Source organism: Colossoma macropomum, unplaced genomic scaffold, assembly GCF_904425465.1.
Source record: "Colossoma macropomum unplaced genomic scaffold, Colossoma_macropomum, whole genome shotgun sequence".
Taxonomy (NCBI): Eukaryota; Metazoa; Chordata; class Actinopteri; order Characiformes; family Serrasalmidae; genus Colossoma; species Colossoma macropomum.
In genome coordinates, this window is record NW_023494790.1 from 38,457,116 (window position 1) to 38,477,785 (window position 20,670).

At 42.7% G+C, this 20,670-nt stretch overlaps 1 protein-coding gene across 2 annotated transcripts in view; it reads left to right on the forward strand.

Moving 5' to 3' along the window:
• LOC118809779 (zinc transporter ZIP11-like) overlaps positions 1 to 20,670 on the forward strand; it is a 147,798-nt gene that overhangs the window by 64,271 nt on the left and 62,857 nt on the right. Inside the window, exon 5 of one of the 2 annotated variants that reach the window (XM_036573342.1) lies at positions 14,542 to 14,683. In XM_036573342.1, coding sequence (XP_036429235.1) covers positions 14,542 to 14,683 — 142 coding nt within the window. The remainder of the gene's footprint in view (positions 1 to 14,541; positions 14,684 to 20,670) is intronic. The other variant, XM_036573343.1, reaches the window with a different exon arrangement.

Consider the following 20,670-nt stretch of genomic DNA (forward strand, 5'->3'; position numbering starts at 1 on the left):
AGCAAAAACAGCCTCATCTCAGATTCAGTGGTCTGTCAGAGGAAAACGAGTCTGTAGTTAATAAAGGAATAAACTTCATCATACGGAGTTAAAGATCCTCTGTGTCTGTGTTTCAGCGCTGCTGAGTAACGTTAAGGTGCAGTTTGTGCTGTAAAGTTGCTGCTTCAGCCGCTTTCAGAGGAACAGTTTTATTTTCTCTGTAAAGCTGTCGGTATCTGAGAGATCGAGAGCTCAGCGGGGAGCAGGTGTTCACTGGAGACAGTGTTTGTGTAAAACGTCTACAGTGGCGCTACGGACCCTGACGACCCGGCGCGTTTTGGTTATAGTTAGTCTCACCTCTGTTAATTAACGGCTCTGTAGTCGTTAGCTGACGTTACTGTACTCTGATAGCTGTAAAGGAGTTTTTCCTTGAATTTCAGTCTTGGCAACTCTGACAAAGATAAAATGACTCTCCTTTCTGTGGTGCTGAAGTGATACAAATGCCTGTATTTCTGAGGTCAGTAACTGTCCGCAAGGCAATAGCGGAACTTGTTTTTCCCAGCGTTTACATACAGGGTCTACAGTGGATCTTGCTTGTAATCCCCTCCCAGAGTAAATCTGTACAGCTGAAATGTAACTTTTGAAAAACAGGTGACTCTGTACGTTGCCCTTGTCTCGGGGTGCCATCGGCTGCACCATGCTACTCTACACTTGACTAACTGGGTCACATCCCTCCATGTCAGCAGACTCATCTGTGATTGGCGCTGCGGGGACCTTGCCAAAACCCAAGAGGAGCGTCTGTGTGCTGAGCACAGTGTCCCATTTCAGAATTCATCATAGTCTGAAAAAGTATCAGGAAAAAGTGAGACTAGAGGAATGAAGAGGTCTTGAAAGTGTGAAGGTGTCAAAGAGTGAGAGAAGGGGATGAAATGGACCTGCAGTTTGGACGTTATGTGTCAGTGAATTGTCAGTGAGAGGCTCAGATATCGGCAGTGTCTCAAACTGATCCCTGTTCTCTGTCTAGTGCGCTACATTGGTCATGAAGTAAATGGAAAAGTATGTAGTTTTAGTTAATGCTTGTTGCATTTAAACTCTAAGTGTTGTAGTAATACTCTTATTTCATTGTTGAGTCGTGGTTGGAAATGGAAGTCAAAATCTTGAAACGCCCAACAGAAAATAAAGCAGGATTGTTCTCTCTGTGACATGTAGGTAGATACAGCCGAGCTTCTCCCATTGGGTAGGACTTCAGGAGCTGGACTGAAGGACTTACACATTAGATTAACCACCAAACTCCTCCCAGTACAACCAAAACTCCTCACAGCACAACCCAAACGCCTCCCAGTACAACCAAAACCCTTCCCAGTACAACCAGAACTCATCACAGTACAACCAAAACCCCTCCCAGTACAACAAGAAACTCCTCCCAGTTTAACCAGAAACCCCTCCCAGTACAAACAAAACCCCTCCCAGTACAACCAAAACCCCTCCCAGTACAACCAGAACTCCTCCCAGTTCAACCAAAACCCCTCCCAGTACAACCAGAACTCCTCCCAGTTCAACCAAAACCCCTCCCGGTACAACCAAAACCCCTCCCAGTTCAACCAAAACCCCTCCCAGTACAACCAAAACTCCTCCCAGTACAACCAAAACTCCTCCTAGTTCAACCAAAACCCATCCCAGTACAACTGAAACCCCTCCCAATACAACCGAAACTTCTCCCAGTTTGCATTTGACTACCAAGTGTAAATGCATGAGGCTAAAATCTTATCAGGGTACAATCCAGATACTGGACACAGGAAGTGACCAGGTGAAAACAGTAGTCTTTAAACTGGAAAATCTCACTCTAGAGCTGGTGGTCAGCCACGCTCCTCCTGGAGATCTGCTTTTTTTATTTCAAAGTTTAGTTTTATCTAATATCTTCTGAACCAGCCAATCAGAGGCTTGGGAAGAGTTAAATTAGCTGGGGCAGGTGTGGCAGATTATGGAACTAGACTTTGCAGGACAGTAGATCTCCAGGACCAGGGCTGGTGACCTCTGCTCTACAGACGCTGCAGGGGAGAGTCGGCGTGTTTACAGCAGAAGTAGAGATGGCTGGAGTGCCTCTTTAAGGATGACTCAGTTATTATGAAATAAAGCTTAAATTGCAGAAATACCAGAGCGTTTAAGGAGGCAGTGAATCCAGAATGAGCTCACAGACGCTGCTCTTGTGAATCATGAGCTGTAGTAGTGGTGGTGATTGACTCAGTGAGGGAGAATGTTGTTCTCTTAATATCTCTCAGTCTCCTCTTGAGTGGCTGGGCTTCCGAGTCTGTTCTGACGGGTGAAGCAATAAGGAGGATCTCATCTCAGCTGCTGCGCTGGTGCTGGTGTCGGTGTGATCTCAGGATGATTGAGGAACGGTGTCAGATGAGCGACGGGGCAAAATGATCGAGTGACAGGCAGATGAATGAGGAATGGCATGCTGGCTTCTTATTGGCTTCACAGTGGATTCTGTTGCCTAAGACTTGATTACTGCTGTCCCTGTTGTCAAATGTGGTCTCTATGGTCGAGTGTTTCCTGACATTTCTACACCCCAACATCGCACTGACCTGCGTGATGGTCACTGTCAAATTTGCCTCTTACTGTCCGCTCTGCACGGCTTTCAGAACAGAATCAGTGTCAATACTGCACTCGCACATCTGCCAGCCCACTGAGGACCCAGCTGCAGCCCCCCAAACCAATTAAGCTCTGCTCATTAATGGGCACAAATGGACGCAGCACTAAATGGACATCTTAATTAGAACAGAATGCTGAGGCGCACTTTCATTTCAGCCTGTTGTTGCGCTGAAACCTCTCAGAAAGCTCGTCTCATATCTAGTCCATCTCCTCCGGTCTCAGTCCGCTGGACAGGCACTGATTAGTGCGGTGAGCTCTTTAACTTTCAGTGAAAAAGTCCAATATTCAGTGTTATGACAGAAGTGTGTGAGCGTTTTCTCCATTGATTGTACATACAGTGCTGTAGAAACCCTGAATAACATCGACATAACCATGACATAAACATGGCATGGCGGATGCTGTCATCATTATCTTGACTGATCTTGATCAGGAGCCGTGTTACAGAAACTTCCTCTCTCTTTGTCTTAAGATCGGACGTTTCAAGATAAGATCTTTCACTAATTCTTATTACAGAAGCAAATCTGATCTTAATTTAGGAATCTTAAGTTAGGAAATCTTAACTTGTGTGAGCGAATACCTAGCAACCGACGATCCGTGCGCAGCTGAAACGTAAACTCGGCATCAAAATAATCCAGACAGCTACAGTTACTGATATAAAAAGGATCAAAACAGAACTAAAGTGTGATAAACTGTAAGTAGTGAATGCTGTGAGAGCGCCCCCTGCTGTTTATCAGAGCGTCCCCGCTCTCCAGTTTCAGTCTCCATTTCCCAAACGCTTTAGCCGAGCGCGCTAACGTTACTCCTCCTAATAATCAGACACACGTTCAGCTCCGTCTCCTCATTATTCACCACCATCACTGTAATATTTCATCATCAACATTAACACACGAAGGTGATCAGAGGGGCGGTGGAGATCGAGTCTGCCATATTCAATTAATCTGAACCGCTTGGACACTAAAGCTGTACAAAGGTTTGAGTTTTCTTCAGCTGGTGTGTTGCACTCTGGGAAATCTCCAGCAGTGCAGTCTAGTATAGCCTAAAGGCTTATAAATGTTTCATATTAATCCACCATTGTAACAGTAAAAGGCAGTAAAACATTGATGCACATATTATTTAATAAGCATGATCTACAGTTTCTCATTAGGCTGAATGAATAACTGACTCTAAATGTAGGTATTGTGATATAAACTGAGTCTGTTCTACAGTTTCTCATTAGGCTGAATGAATAACTGACTCTAAATGTAGGTATTGTGATATAAACTGAGTCTGTTCTACAGTTTCTCATCAGGCTGAATGAATAACTGGCTCTAAATGTAGGTATTGTGATATAAACTGAGTCTGTTCTACAGTTTCTCATTAGGCTGAATGAATAACCGACTCTAAATGTAGGTATTGTGATATAAACTGAGTCTGTTCTACAGTTTCTCATTAGGCTGAATGAATAACCGACTCTAAATGTAGGTATTGTGGTATAAACTGAGTCTGTTCTACAGTTTCTCATTAGGCTGAATGAATAACTGACTCTAAATGTAGGTATTGTGGTATAAACTGAGTCTGTTCTACAGTTTCTCATTAGGTTTAATGGGATTTTTACCAGTCCTGTAAATCTTGTTCAACCTCACAACAGTATCTATGAAAGAACACATTTGTGGGCGGAGCCTGGAGAGGTTAATTGACTTGTTTTCTGCCTAGGAAGTGGCATCTGTAGCTTCTCTTCTATTCCTTTAATCCCCAACATCCCAAAAACACACTTCTTCTAAACTTCTTCTCATACCCACTGCATCTCATCCAATGTCAGTCCAGTGGAGTAATATTGGTGGAGATGCTCTTGATGTGAGAAACAGTGGAGCTTGGCCTGTTGGAGGTGTTCCTGCCCCAGCGTAGCTCTGTAAGGAACTGTTTTTCCGAGAGGATCCCCTCGTGGAATGCCTCCACATTTCAACTCCATGATAGCAGAACCCTGCTGAGAGGAAAATGTCTGCCTAGCTTAATCCATGTCTTATCTCCACTCTGAGAGTTAACCTCCAGCACATGTTCTTCACCTCTATCACTCTCCTCATCTTCACTCCTCGCCCTCCAGCATCCCTGCCTGACTTACTTTATCCAGAGTGAGAATTCTTCTCTTAAACTTCAGAAAGATATCTTCGGGCTGGGAGATATGGAGAAATGTAATATTGTGATATCTGTTCCTATTATGTCTGAGTTCGAGTTCCTCCACACCAAACTGGTCACTCCATGTCTTTATGGAGCTGCTTTGTGCTCAGGGGCTCAGTCATGCTGGAACAGGAAAGGCTCTTCCCCAAACTGCTGACACAAAGCTGGAAGCAGATAACTGTGTAAAATGTCTTTGTGCTGCAGCATCAACATCACCCTTCACTGGAACTGAGAGCCCAAACCCTGAAAAACAGCCCCGCCCATCATCCCTCCTCCACCAAACTCTACTGTTGGCTCTGCATTCCGGTAGGTAACGTTCTCCTGACATCCACCAAACCCAGATTCATCATCAGACTGACAGATAGAGAAGCTGATTCATCACTCCAGAGAACACGGTTCCACTGCTCCAGAGTCCAGTAGCGGCGCTTTACACCACTCCAGCCGACGCTTGGCATTGGGCATAGTGATCTTAGGCTTGAGTTCAGCTGCTCAGCCATGGAAACCCATTTAATGAAGCTCCAGATGATCACTCTTGTGCTGATGATATCGTCTCCAGATGATAACGTCTTGCGCTGATGTTGCTTCCAGAGGCAGTTTGGAAGATTGGCCATTTTCACAGCACTTGCAATCCCAGTCTGTGAGTTTGCATGGTCTGCTGCTTCATAGCTGGGCTGTTACTGTTCCTAGATGCTTCCCTTTCACAATAATATCACTTACAGTTGACAGGCAGATCTAGCAGGACAGACATTTCACAACCTGACTTGTGACAGAGGTGGCGTCCTGTTCAAAGTCACTGAGCTCTTCAGTACGACCCATTCTGCTGCTAGTGTTGTGGAGGCTGCAAGGCTCTGTGCTTGATTTTATACAGCTGTTAGCAATGAGTGTGTCTGAAACACCTGACCTCTAACTTTTGGCCATATAGTGTACGATGATAAGATGCACTAATGCTCTATAGTGTAGTAGTTTAATACATTATGATTCTATATGCATGAGATATTATTGCAATTCTTCTGACAAGCAGTGTAGTTCGTTAACAGTTGGCTGTGTTTGCCTAAGAACGTAATACATTTTAGAACCGGATCTGTTTTATAAAACCGAACAAGACCAGTGATTTGCGAGGGGAATCTGCTGTTCAGACAGGGCAGTGAAGGTGGTCAGCTGTGGTAAGTAGGACCTTGTTTCCCAGCAGAACGTCCTCTTCCTCCCTAGAGGCCTGTTTGGTGTGGACTGGGCTGGATGGAGCTGATAAGCCTGACCTCCGATGATATATCACCCCTGTGTTTTTAGACCGTAAATTCTGTTTACAGCCGAGCCGCTGGGATTGATTAAGAACGTCGTCAGCAGTAACTCGGAGCACCAATGCGCTCCAGCTCACATGATGGATGTAACACGCTCGCAGGTAAACACGCGCACACATATTCATTACTGGGCTTGAAGCTGCTGCTCATACAGGAGTCCTGCTGTTACTTCAATAGAGCTGTGATTACATTCTTTCTGTAAGGAGGGGTCCGTTAGATTGGCTCTCCATATGAGTGGTCTTGTTTTTGTGCTGTCCTTTGTTCGTCAGCGTTGTTCTGTAATTGGGTGGACTGGAGTTCCTGGGGGAAAGAATATGAAAGCAACATTCCTAGAAATGGAACAAGCATTATGTTCTTTGGTGAAAGAATGATTTATTTTGATGAACACAAAGTTTCAGTGATTTATTATTTCACAAAATCACAAATCATCACAGTACTTTGCGTATCACAGATCTTTAGGCAACTTTACTTGGACCCCGCTACATAACATTGACATAACTATGCTGTAAATGTCATAGCAAATGTCATACGCTCTCATGGGTTGTTATAACATATGTCATAATCAGAGGTGTCACGCACATTCAAGCCTGGGGGGCGCTTGACTAGATTTTTGATATCTGTATTTTTTATAATTTTTTAATTAACTTGCCTTGAAAAAGCCAACTTACTGTTCTTCGTAATCTTCTACTTATTATTCTACGCACAAAAAATAAAAATGTTTCTCGTTCCGCGGTTTTCGTGCTAGAACCGAATATTGTGCTTGTGCTATTTTGAGCAATCTGACATATGTTTTTTGTAAAATGATCATTCAAAGACGATATTTTTTCCCATTGGAAATGAATGGCAGAATGTTTGGAACGTTCAAGTCCGACTGCCACAAGTGATGTCACAGTGCACATCTCTGCACACTGACACTCGTATATTCACACAGACTTACATGCTTACAGCCTAACACAGCCATAACGGCACAAATAATGACTTTAAGGTGGCTCTGCAATTAAGATGGCTCTGCATTTAAGGTGGCAGTGGATTTAAGGTGGCAGTAAATTAAAGATGGCAGTGAATTTAATGTAGCATTGGATTTAAGGTGGCCATGGATTTAAGGTATCAGTAAATTTAAGGTGGCAGTCAATTTAAGGTAGCAATGAATTTAAGGTATTAGTAAATTTAAAGTGGCAGTGTATTTAAGGTTCCAGTGTATTTCATAGCTTAGGAACCGCCTAGCAACATGTTAGCAACAACCTGGGGCAACATAGCAACTGCATAGCAACATCTAAGCAACACTTTAGCAACCATCACCAGTCTTTCACCATTTTAATGTTTTAAAGCAGTTTTCTTGCTATTGGTTTCCTCCAAAAGTTACAGGATGGAATCGGTTCTCAGCAGCATCGGTTCTGCAGACGCTCACAGCCCCCTGTGGTCATCAGTGCTGAGTGGCTGATGGACAGTGTGCTGCTGAAGTGGTCAGTACAACATCGGTCCCTTTTTCAAACGTGTGGAAATGAAATGCAGTTAGTTACACACTGAACTGCAGTTCAGAAATACAGGCAGAGTTTGCCTTGTAAGATCGTTGGCTGTGGCTAGTAGCAGCTGAAGTTAGTAGCCGTCCCTCAGTCCAGCTGTTTAGCGTTGTGGCTCGTGAACTAGTTGTGACTTGTGATTGCAGAGCATCATATTTAATATCAGGAAAGCAGAGCTGTGTGAGTTTTACAGCAGTGATCATCATCTGTACTCACACTGCTCCCTCTGCACTGTGTCTGAAATACAGCTGTTTCTGTGCTGCAGCTTCGTTTAATCTCTGGCTTTATTATCTCTGTTCTCTACATTGATCTGGACTGTGGTGTAGCGTGAGATGTCTTTGTGTGAATTCATGCCCATTAATTTATGCCCCTTTTTGGGTGAAGCAGACTTAGCACTTTTCTTAAGAAGAGTGTCAGCAGAGGAAGCTGGGAAGGACGTAATTAATAATAATTTTGCAGTAAATACAAACATACACTACATTTTACTGTAATGTCACATGTTTGAACTGGAAAGTAAACCAGAAAAACCTCTTAGGTGATTTTTTTACAGCCCAGATTCACTTTTATGTTCTAGATAACCAACATAAAAGACTGTTATGTGTTTGTGTGGCCTTTTTACTCCATATAACTAACTTAGAGTTTCTGAATTACTTTCCTGCTTAAAATAAATGTTCATATATGAATAATGAGGTATTTTTCTGTGTCCTTTGTCTACTTTATATCTAAACTGTTCTCAGTGTAATTAAGTGAGACTGAATTGAGGGTTAAAATAATAATACCCACAATAATTACCTAGTACTCACACTTACCCAGTTAATGTGTGGGGCTGTAAAAGAAAGCGTTTCCATAACAACAGCAATAACTGTAATGACCTCTACACCTGTAAAGGTGAGGTGAGTCTGGCTCAGTCTAATATTGTGTGTGAGATGAATGGAGGAATATAACCCCCCCCACCACCCCCTCAGCAGCGGTCATCAGGAATGAGAGGTGACCTCAGGGTCGTGAGCTTTAATATATGGTGGCCTGGTCCATCCTTTATTTTCCTCTCTCACAGACACGAACCTGCCCACATACTACAGCCCGACTGAGAGGAGGTCCAGTTTAACGCTGCAGAAGATCAGTCCATCAGCGCTCGACTGATTTAGTCTGAGTTTACTCTGTTAGCAGATCAGTTTACCAATGAAGTAGTTTCACTTTTCACAATTTCACTGCATAAAATGACTTTTGATAAATAAATAGAGAAATAAATAAATTAAAATGTCTAGAAACAGGTTGAACCATGTCACATTATTCTTACAATGGTGGTGCAGTGGGTAGCGCTGTTGCCTCATAGCAAGAAGGGTCTGGGTTGGATTCCCGGCCGGGCGTCCAGGGGCCTCTCTGTGTGGAGTCTGCCTGTTCTCCCCGTGTCTGCGTGGGTTTCCTCACACAGTCCGAACACCTGCAGTCAGACTGATTGGACATGCTAAATTGCCCCTAGGTGTGTGTGTGGACATGTGTGTCTGTCTGTCTGGGATAGACTCCAGCACCCCCGATGACCCGGGAGGATAAGTGGCTTAGAAAGTGTGTGTGTGTGTGTGTGTGTGTGTGTGTGTGTGTGTGTGTATCTCAAAATGAGAAATATTACGTATAATTAATACATGTAAGATGATTTCTGAGATAAAAGTTGTCGATAACATCGGCCTGTGGTCAAAAATGAACAGCTGATTTCACAGTCCACAGTTGTCCCTCTGTTACTTGTTTGAGACAAACCGATGTACAATCTGTAATATTGGCCAAAAAATCGTCCAAAATATTGCTCAGTTATGATTAGTGACTCTTTAGAATTCACCCAGTGGTGGGCAAAATGTTAGAGATCTGTTCCTCTGCAGAGCCAGTTAGGGCCCCCAGTTTAACCCACATGCCCTGAACTGACTGAACTGGTCTGGTTTCATTATGACTGACATAACTCAGAATAACACAAAAACGTTTTACTAGAAAGAGAACTGATGAAAAATAACAGCTTCTAAACAGAACCTCAGTTATTATATATATCATTGTTATTGCGTATGTAGTATTTGAGCTTGGATTTTTAATAATTCTAAATGTTTTTTAAAGATAATAAAATCGTCTCTACACTAACCACACCATGTCCGCTGATGAGCTCATAGTGTGTAAAGCTCTTCCTCAGCGTTTCTCTGCGGCTCCTAAAGAGTCTGAAGGAAGAATTAGCATCTTAATGAGGCTGTTATGTGGTGAAAGCTAGCTGCTCCCATTTAGCGTGTATTAATTGAGCAGCAGTGCTCAGTGTAAACTGTGATTTGATGGTCATAATCCTCTAAAGTTCAGAACGCTTATCTGTCGTTTTAAGTTATGCAAAATTAAAAACGTTATCTATAAGCGAACTCACTCTGACGTGTGTGATGTGTGTGTTTCTCTCCTTTACGTAGAAATGAGACGCTTTCTGTCCATTTAGGACAAATGATTTAGTTTAGTTTATTTCTGAGCTGTCAGTCATCGTTAGTGCTGATGTCTCTCTGCTCGGCGGTGTTCCTGTAGCGCTCCTCACCACTCTTACAAAAGATGGTCCTTCAGGGGTTCTTTAATAAAGATGAAGGGGCTGTACAGAACCATGAACGCTTAAGGAACCCTTTGAATGCTTGACTGATTCTTTACATGTGAAACAGTCCTTCAGATTGATGGAGTATATGTTTATAAGGTTCTATATAGCACCAGAATGGTTCTTCTGTTGCTACAAGCCTGACATCGTAACAAGTTCTTTGAGTGTTCATGGTTCTGTATAGTTACTAAAGAACCCTTGAAGAACCATTTTTTTAGGAGTGTGAGATGTTATTGGATTGGTCAAATAGAAAACTGACCAAATGGTCACCAAACTTTTGCATTACACTGTATCTGCAAATCTAAATCTCACGCTGTAAATATGATTTTATACACTGTATGATGGCAAAAACACACTTACTACACAAACACGTTTCTTGGCTGCCTGGTCAGTGGTGGTCCTATTGTGGGTCTGCAGCGGTCCTGTGGTGGTGGTCCTCCGGTGGTCCCTGTCCAATAATGGACGGCTGATGAACTGCAGCAGCAGATGGGCTTTTAAACCTACAAAGAGCTCCTGATTCCCCGTTTCTGATAAACTGTCTGAGGTACAAACTAATAAACTGGATAAATAAAGTACAGAAGTGTCCTCTCCGGTTAGAGCTCCCATGATGCTCTGGGCCGTGATTGGCCTTTTCCTGCTTCTCTTAAATCCACTCCGGTTGGTGATTGTGCTTTAGTGGGTGAACTTCTCCTTTTATTGTGGGTCCGTTTGGGTTTTTTCCTCTCGTAGCCATCACAGAAAACACTGCCCAGAATGTAGCGTCACCTTTTCAGACACTGGAACAGTGTAGATGGTGGATATGTGGTATATGAATGTGGACGGTCAGCTTTGCCTTTTATAACACTGGCGAATCACTCTATGGTGGTCAGTAAATTAGAATTAATAGGATAAATGTTAAATATGTTTTTGCTAGACTTGTCTGAGTTGTCAGCAGTGTGCAGGCAGTACTGATCTTTTTGCTCTACACACCTGCAGTGACCTACTTTGTATGTTTTATGGAGCACAACAGTAATGTTTATTCTTCCCTTTCCAATAATGGACGGCTGATAAACTGTGCAACACAACACAACGTGTACAGCACATTCTCCATCAGTCTGAAGGACTATTTCACCATGCAAAGAACAATTTAAGCATGCAGATGGTTCTCTGAGTGTTCAAGTTACACATTCTCTACAGAGAGCTCTCTAGTTCACACTTTATTACACAATTACTGTTCATTTGCTGAGTTTAATGTGTCGGGAGAAGAACAACTGTTTATGTTTTTGGATTGAGATGACCAGACTGACTGTCCAAGTCCAAGTCACTTCATTTCATCAGTACTGGAAAAATAGTCTAAATAAAAACCTGCTCTGTTTTGACTGAAACGGTGTGATTCGGTTGGCGGAGCAGGAAAGTTTATTCAGCTCGTTACTTTTAGTGGAATTAATTGCAAAAACCTCAACCACAGCATGAGCACTAATGAGGACAGTCATCATTCAATACTTTAGACTGTCTACAATCAGCTGAAATGGGAGACATAATATTATTGTGTTGTTTTTAATTATTTGGAACATGGATGCCAGTCCTGGATTACGTTTCCTTTCAATGGAGAATCTCCATTCAAAATTCCTTGTAGTCAAGCCTAAAAGGGAATTAGATCCATTCAGTTTTTCAAATTCCCCCATTATTCAGTGTGTGAGATGTAATCAGAGTGGTTCAGAGTGGTTTGGTGTGAAATGGTTCAGATGTCTTTACAGTGGTGGTGATGGGAACCAGGGGTCGCCATGACTACAGCACAGATATAGACATTTTATTTACTATCCAGAACCACCAGTGAACCTACACGAGTCTTCTGAGTTTATATGGAATGTTGATGATGGAAAATAGTGGAAAATCTGAAATCATAAGTTTTCTTTGGGGACTATTTGGCCTCACAGCGCCCTGCATGTATCCCTCCACCATGAATGGAGTTTAAGTTCTCTAAACTATCATAAAACAGTGTCTCAATTTAGCTACTTTAAGGTCACTCATTGCTGACACAGCTTGTATAATCTCCATAGAAAAGCACTGACCAATAGAATGAGACGCTCTGGAGCAGCTGCACCTGATCCTAAGGTCACCATGCCCAATGTCCAGTGTTGGGCTGTGGAGCAGTGGAACTGTGTTCTCTGGAGTGGTGGAGCTCCATCCAATACCTTTGGGATGAGTTGGAGTGATCCAGAACTGACCATCCAGCATCAGTACCTGACCTCACTAATGTTCAATCAAATCCTCACAGCAATGTTCAACATCTAGTGTAGAGCCTTCCCAGAAGAGTAGAGGCTGTTACTGCAGCACAGACTCACTATTAACACCTTCATTTTTCAGACTATGTTCATCTCTTTGTAATTACAGTCACGTCTGCTGTTCAGTGTTTAGTGTTATTCCATATTCTGCATTTTTCCCTCAAATCAATCTGACAGCTGTCCACGTGGAGCACAGTGATCAAAGACTGAATTATCATGCATGTTTCCTTTGAAGATGAAATATTACATGGATGTTGATTGCAGTGGGTTGAGCTCAAACAAATATGGCTGCTGAATTCTGATTAGACTGTGGCTTTACATGCAAATTACAACATAAACAGAGGAACAGAGTTACTTTACACAGACATTCCTCCTGTCCTTTCAGTGATGAGCGGGCTAGGGGGGTCTGGGCCACAGTCTGAAATTGTACACCTGTATAAGACACCTGCATGGTAGGTGTTTCTGATAAAATGGCCAATTAGTTTAGGCAAGGTAAGTTTATTTATACAGCACCTTTCATACACTGCTGATATTCAGAGTGCTTTCCAAATGAGAAAATACAGTCAGAAAGTGCAGAGTTAATGATTAAAACATGATTAAAACTGTAGATTTAACAGACAAAATCATTTCAATGAAAAAGTGGACGTAATTTTGATTTTGATAGGCTCCTAGTGGAATGCAAGTCGTTTTTTTTTTTTAAGATGATAAATAGTAAAGTTTATGCAGAAAAGTATTATAACACACACTGTATGGCCAAAAGCATGTGAACACCCCCCCTAATTACTGAGCTCAGGTGTTTCAGCCACACCTTTGTATAAAATCAGGCACATAGCCTTGCAGTCTCCATAGACAAACACTGGCAGTAGAGGGTCATACTGAAGAGCCCAGTAACTTGCACTGTCATAGAATGCCATATTTGCCACAAGTCAGCTGGTGAAATTCCTGCCCTGCTAGATCTGCCCCGGACAGCTGTAAGTGCTACTATTGTGAAAAGTATTCGTCTAGGAGTAACAACAGCTCAGAAGCAGTAGACCACGCAAACTCACAGAGCGGGACCGCCGAGTGTGTAGTGTAAAAGTCATCTGTCCTCTGTTGCATCACTCACTATAGAGCTCTGGACGGCCTCTCTAAGTAACATGAGCTCAAGAACTGAGCATCAGGATCTTCATGAAATGGGTTTCCATGGCTGAGCAGCTGCACACAAGCCTAAGATCATATGCAATGCCAAGTGTCGGCTAGAGTGGTGTAAAGCTTTACACATAGATTATAAATCATTAAATTAAATAAATAATAAAAGCTGTATTGTGATTAATACCGCCTTAAAAAAGGTTACAAATGGACATGCAGCACTCTTCATATATACACTGCATAAAAACTCCAGCAGCACTGCTGTGTCTGATCCACTCGTACCAGCACAACACACACTAACACACCACCACCACGTCAGTGTCACTGCAGTGCTGAGAATGATCCACCACCCAAATAGTACCTGCTCTGTGAGGGTCCATGGGGGTCCTGACCACTGAAGAACAGGGTAAAAGGGGGCTAACAAAGTATCAGAGAAACAGATGGACTACAGTCTGTAACTGTAGAACTACAAAGTGCACCTATATAGTAAGTGGAGCTGATAAAATGGACAATGAGCGTAGAAACAAGGAGGTGGTCAGAATGTTATGCCTGACCGGTGTATATACCTGTGTGTAAACTGGTGCATGTATGCACTGGAAGTATAAAAACCAAAAATAAGTGTTTACATGCTTATTTCCTCTGACTGTATATTTCAGTGCACTTCTCTGGAGAAACTCTTGCATTTGTTGTGCTCACAGCTTCACCTCATTATCATGAACCGTCACATTTTTTCATTCATGCAAGTAACAGCGTGATACTCTTTCCCTCTGTATGGAAAAGAGAATCAGCCTGGAGAACAAAGAGAAGAGCCACAAGTCACAATGACCATAAATACAGATCCTGAGTTGCTTTACTGTCACTGGTATTAAATTACTCGGTTTCACTGTAGCTGATATGAAATGATGGAAATGATTGACCTGTGTATGTCTCTGTTTGCTGTGCAGGGTGTTGGTGTGGACCCACATCTGTCCCTGGCTCTCCCTGCTGACGCCAGACCGCCCAAAGAGAAGGTGGAGGACCCTGTCATCCCGTCCACAGAAGCCGAGGAGCTGTCAATCAGGATAGGTAGAGCTGCAGCTCACTCAGGCAAGCCTCCCTTCATATACCCACCCTCTACCACCAAACCTGCACGTGCAGAATGTGGGCATTAAAGCGATAGTTTGGTGAAAAATCAGATTTGCTCCGTTACCCCCAAAGCTATGACTGTCCAGAGTTTACTTCTTTAGCTTCAGCATTGGAGCTACGAGGCTAATGTAGCTAATGGTCATCACACTCAAATTGAGGAACCAGACGTCCACCTCTAAAAGCTCCCTCACAAGTTACTACATGAAATGGTTGTGAATTCACTGCCCGATGACTGAGACACTGAGTCTGTTTACATGCACTTAATAATCTGATGACTGCAGAAAGTCAGATTGTGTCAGTAACTGGTTCAGTGTGTTTTTGTGCTCTTGAGTAATCAGATAATGGGAAACTCCAGGTCCACATGAGTCAGGCAGTAATCCGATTTCTGCTGTCCAATCAGCCAATAAACTCACAGAAGACGTGACGTGAATGTAACGTAAAACTCAAACTTCATGAGTGGCTTATTTTTTAAACATCGCACCACTTTACCTGAAACATGAACATACATCACCTAGAAGATGAAGAATACTTAAGTCCTTCATTTTGTCAGCATGTGTTCGGTTTCAGCGTTGCTCCAGAAGTGTTTTGATCTCGTGCTGTGTTAAACGTTGCTCGCTTATTTCTGGTACCGCCGTCTGTTTTCGCACATGTGCAGACTGAGAAATACAGAAAGAAATCAGAGTAAGAGTTTACAGCACTGAGAAATCTGATTACTGAGCCAAAATCCAGCCTCTTTATTGGATTTCTTAATCAGATTTAGACCTTACTCCGATCTAAGAGTGTGCTGTTTACATGACTATTTAAATAATCAGATAACTGCAGAAATCCAATTATGGCCGGATTGTTGAGTGCATGTAAACACGCTCACTGTTAACTACAGCCTTTAAGATGATTCTGCTGTTTTTAGCTATAGAGCCCATTTTCAATGAAATGAAATGAACCTTTAGCCAACGGTGTCTCAACACATCGGAATTAGACCTCCACATTTAACACATCTGTGCAGTGAAACACCATATACACACGAGTGAACACACACACTAGGGGGCAGTGAGCACACTTGCCCGGAGCGGTGGGCAGCCCTATCCACGGCGCCCAGGGAGCAGTTGGGGGTTGGGTGTTTTGCTCAAGGGCACTTAAGTCATGTACTGTCAGCTCAGGGGATCAAACTGGCGACCTCCAGCCCACGACTGCCCCAACATAACATAACAGTTTAATGCAGTGTGGTGAAGCATGCTGTTAGCATCATGCTAATTGCTGGTCTGTCCTCTACCTGTTATCTGCATTAGCCTCGTAGCTCCAGTGCAAAGCTAAAGCAGCAAACTTCAGACAGTAAACGTGTCTTGGCTGATTTTCCAACTATCGCTTTAAAATAAGCAGAAACAAAGTGCTGTTTTAATGTGCCGGTTCTCTGATGGCTCTCTGTGAAGGAACGTCTCTCACACTAGCTGTGATCCTCTGGCTCTTCTCCGTCTCTCCTCCTCTAACAGATTAATCAGTCCATTCATTGTTTCCCCTCAGAATTCTAACATACTCATCAGCGTCTCCACTGTGCTGCTTCAGATCTTTACAGGTGTCCAATCATACACCCTGCTTTATCCTGATGTTCTATGCAGGTACCGGTTCTCCATGTTCTATTCCAGACACTTAAAAACATCTGTAACTGACCCAAACTCCAGTGCATGCAGTCTAACACCCTCTGCAGGTCTTGCCTTGTTTAAAGCCCTTTTTCTTTCTGCCTGTGAATCAATGATGTGGAAAGCAGCCCACTGTAGCTCTTCTCTTTTAAATGGGCCCTTATTATGGAAAACTGAATTTCCTCATTGTTCTTAAATCAAAGACTTTTATAATAGTTTGTAAACGTTGCCCTAAAATGTACCCCTCGATCTCGAGTCCATATATGGAAACATAAGCGGCCTGTTTTGAATTCCCTGATTTAGTGATGTCACACCTACAGTAGGTTTGTCCCGCCCATTCACTCTGAACTTGTAAGGAGTGTTTTAGCCTGGGCTGCTTTTTGAATGAGAGCACAATCCAGGGCAGCCAGTCAGAGCAGAGCTCATTTAAATGTATCAGTCTTAAATTCTCAGAGATGAAAGGAGTCAAAAAAATTAATTATGACTTTTTTTGTCCGATAAAACTTAACAAGTAGGACCCAGAGAAAACAATAAAACCCAAGAACAATAAGATTTAAATGACAGTGAGTTTAATAAATGTTGCATGATTTCAGAGCTTTTCACATCTTATCTTCTTAGTTAGCTGATTCTACAACTAATCATAGCTAAATACGGCGTTGATCTGCTAGTTTCCTTTATTTTATCATTTTGCAGTAACAGGCTTTAAACCTAGAGCTGTTCTGTTGTGATTTTAGCTAGTTAAATTAGCTAACAGGCTAACAGCTAATAAAGCTGGTGTAAAGTAGGTTTTTCTGTAAATATCTTATTTAATGTTTGAGTGTTTTTAATTATTAAAGCTTTTAGTGAGTTTCCACTACAGTAGCAGTGCTTAAGTCAGGATTTTTCAATCCTTGTGATTTATATTCAACTTAAATCTCATCGGTTTTGTCTACACTGAGCATTAGCAGCCTTAGTCCTTAGCCACCCAAGTCCTCCAGTGGTCAGCAGCTCCACTGCGTTAAGAGCTTTTTTTAACACTTCAAACTAAGTGGAAATTAATGCATCACTGGATGCCCTTGTCATTGTGGAACATCTTTATGAAAGACAGTTACAGTCGACGCTCTGCAGCCCTCAGGCCATTACTGCCAGTAGCGCCAAACCCCAGAGGCCGAATCCGAGTCCGGCTAATTAACGGAGCTAAACGAGTGGAAAAACGCTGCGCTTTGCCCACTTTAGGCTACTAAAAGGCCTTCATTAGGCTTCATCTCCTCTCCCAGTCGCTGACAGCCGCAGACCCGGCCTGCCTTTACAGATCAGAACCATTTTCCTTAATCCCACCTTCACCAGCTAGCGATAAGGTGACCCACCTTTCCGGTTTATTAGAGTGGACAATCATGGACGTCTAATGACGTACTTCTTATCTGGTGCTGAGGTTATTATTCATATCACACAAACAGAACGAGGTCAGTCAGTGACGTCAATGTGACATCATGCAGGTGGATCTTCGTGATCCGGCTCTGAAAAGTGCATCAGTTTTGTGAAGTTAAAAAATGGAAGAACATCAGGAACTGATTTCAGATGCTGGACGTGATTGATAGAGAGCCAGAAGAGCTGTGGATGGAACTCAAAGAGGGCGTCAAAGGGGAATCGGAGGAAAACGTGGGAAGAATGAAAAGGAGGAAGGATGACAGACGATATAGTGGAAAATACATAAAAGAGAAGAGAAGCCAAAATCAAGATGGATAAAGATATTTTAAGGGGACTAAACAGTGGATTCCAGAGAGACGTCCAGAAGGACAAGAACGATTACTGCAACAACGTCTGTAAAAATACTGAAAATGGAAACAAATGAGGAAAAAAGGATTGTTTTCCAGAAGATACGCCACAAATATATTTCAGCAGGAGTGGGTCGCTACTGTTACGCTCCTCTCAGATGCAGCTAGTGGTAGAGAGGAGGGAACATGTGGCATGTGGTGGAAGAAAGAGGGGAAGGACAGGAGGACACTGTGAAAAATGAGAGGTCAGCTCAACTTAAAATGATATAGTAACTGATTACATGGCTTTTCTTGAGTTGACTCAACTTGAGGACACCAGAGTTCACCCAACTCAAACTTCTTAGCTGAGTCAAAAAATGTCCCAGCTACTGTTTCTAGCTCTGCGTCTCAGTTAGATAAACAAAACTGGATTTGCATTTATTTACTCAGTTTCTCCACTAGCTGGCGCTCCTATCAGACAGTCCCATCTGCCATATTTTCCTCCTGGGACTCCGGAAATGAACAGCTGTGTCATTGCTGGGATTCAAACTCACAACCTCCTGATGTTGGGATGAATTATTAGAGAGCTGCACCACATGAGACGACGCCCTGCTTTACAGATAAAACAATAAATATTTTCTCCAGTGTTTTAAACATTTGTAGACAGAAAATCATCATGTGTTCCTGAGTGGAGCAGTGGACTAAGCCGTCACCTCAACAGGAGGTTGTGAGTTTGAGCCCCAGTGATGCCACAGCCATTTGTAAGTACGTACCGAAGAGGAAGAATGTCCGGCGGGACTGTGTGATGGAGAGAGTCCTGGCTAGAGGGGAAATGAAGTGTAAAAAACAAGTTTGTTTTATTTATTTATCTGAGATGCAGAACTAAAAAATTTAGAGAATTTTTGACTCAATTAAGAAGTTTGAGTTGTGTGAACTCTTGTGTGCTCAAGTTGAGTCAACTCCAGAAAAGCCATGTAATCAGTGCTTTTTCTTTACTTCACTTCTGCAAAAAGTTTATGATGCAAAAATAATATTTACAAAGAAAGAGCAAAAAAAAAACCATGATGCACTGAGCTCCCACTTACTAGGTATTAACACACAGGATGAGTATGGAGTCAACAGATACGATTGGAGTAGCTGCTGATTAATGAAGTATGAACATGGACTTGTATGATCCAGCCACAAAGGTGAACTGAGGACGGTGCCAAAGAAATGAAATAAATAAACTAAAAACTAATCTGGCCAGACCTAATCTTCACCAAAATGCAGCGGGTGGCACTCACCCCTTACCTGATGTATATGAACAATAAAACTACTGTGCATGTACAGGTGCGCCCAAACGTGCCCGTCCACACCTGGCACTGGAGGGAGAAAAGTGAGAGAGAGAGAATAAGAGAGAGAGCAGCCAAGTGAGACTGACTGGCTATATTTTCAAGTCCGTCAAGAAGCTCAGCTTAACAAACTGCTGGCGCCCCAAAAGTCTCAGACACGCTAAATGCTCCCACACATGACCCCTCTCAGGTGGGTCCTTTTATTCGCCAAGACCCGCCCCTCAGCAGGCAGCAGTGACTGGACCGAAGAGCACAGCCAAGCATCAGCAGTGTCCTCATTGGTCCATTACACACCTGTATAGTAGTAGAAAAAGAGAGAGAGAGAAAAACAAAGCAAAACATAACAGCTGCACTCTTAAAGAAGATTCATGGGGAAATGGTTCTTCAGGCTGATGGAGAATGTGTGAATATGGTTCTGTATGGAAGCGTTTTGAAAATGGTTGTGTAAAGCACCAAAAAGAGTTCTTCTATTGCTACAAACTTGACATCAGAACAACAGTAGAACCCTTTACTACATTCTCCATCAATAAGAACCAATTTTAAGATACTAAGAACCCTTTACACATGAAATGAGTGTTAATGGTTCTGTATAGTTACTAAAGAACCCTTGAAGAACCATGTTTTTTAGGAGGGTGAGATGTTATTGGATTAGTCAAATAGAAAACTGACCAAATGGTCACCAAACTTTTGCATTACACTGTATCTGCAAATCTAAATCTCACGCTGTAAATATGATTTTATACACTGTATGATGGCAAAAACACACTTACTACACAAACACGTTTCTTGGCTGCCTGGTCAGTGGTGGTCCTATTGTGGGTCTGCAGCGGTCCTGTGGTGGTGGTCCTCCGGTGGTCCCTGTCCAATAATGGACGGCTGATGAACTGCAGCAGCAGATGGGCTTTTAAACCTACAAAGAGCTCCTGATTCCCCGTTTCTGATAAGCTGTCTGAGGTGCAAACTAATAAACTGGATAAATAAAGTACAGAAGTGTCCTCTCCGGTTAGAGCTCCCATGATGCTCTGGGCCGTGATTGGCCTTTTCCTGCTTCTCTTAAATCCACTCCGGTTGGTGATTGTGCTTTAGTGGGTGAACTTCTCCTTTTATTGTGGGTCCGTTTGGGTTTTTTCCTCTCGTAGCCATCACAGAAAACATCGCCCAGAATGTAGCGTCACCTTTTCAGACACTGGAACAGTGTAGATGGTGGATGTGTGGTATATGAATGTGGACGGTCAGCTATGCCTTTTATA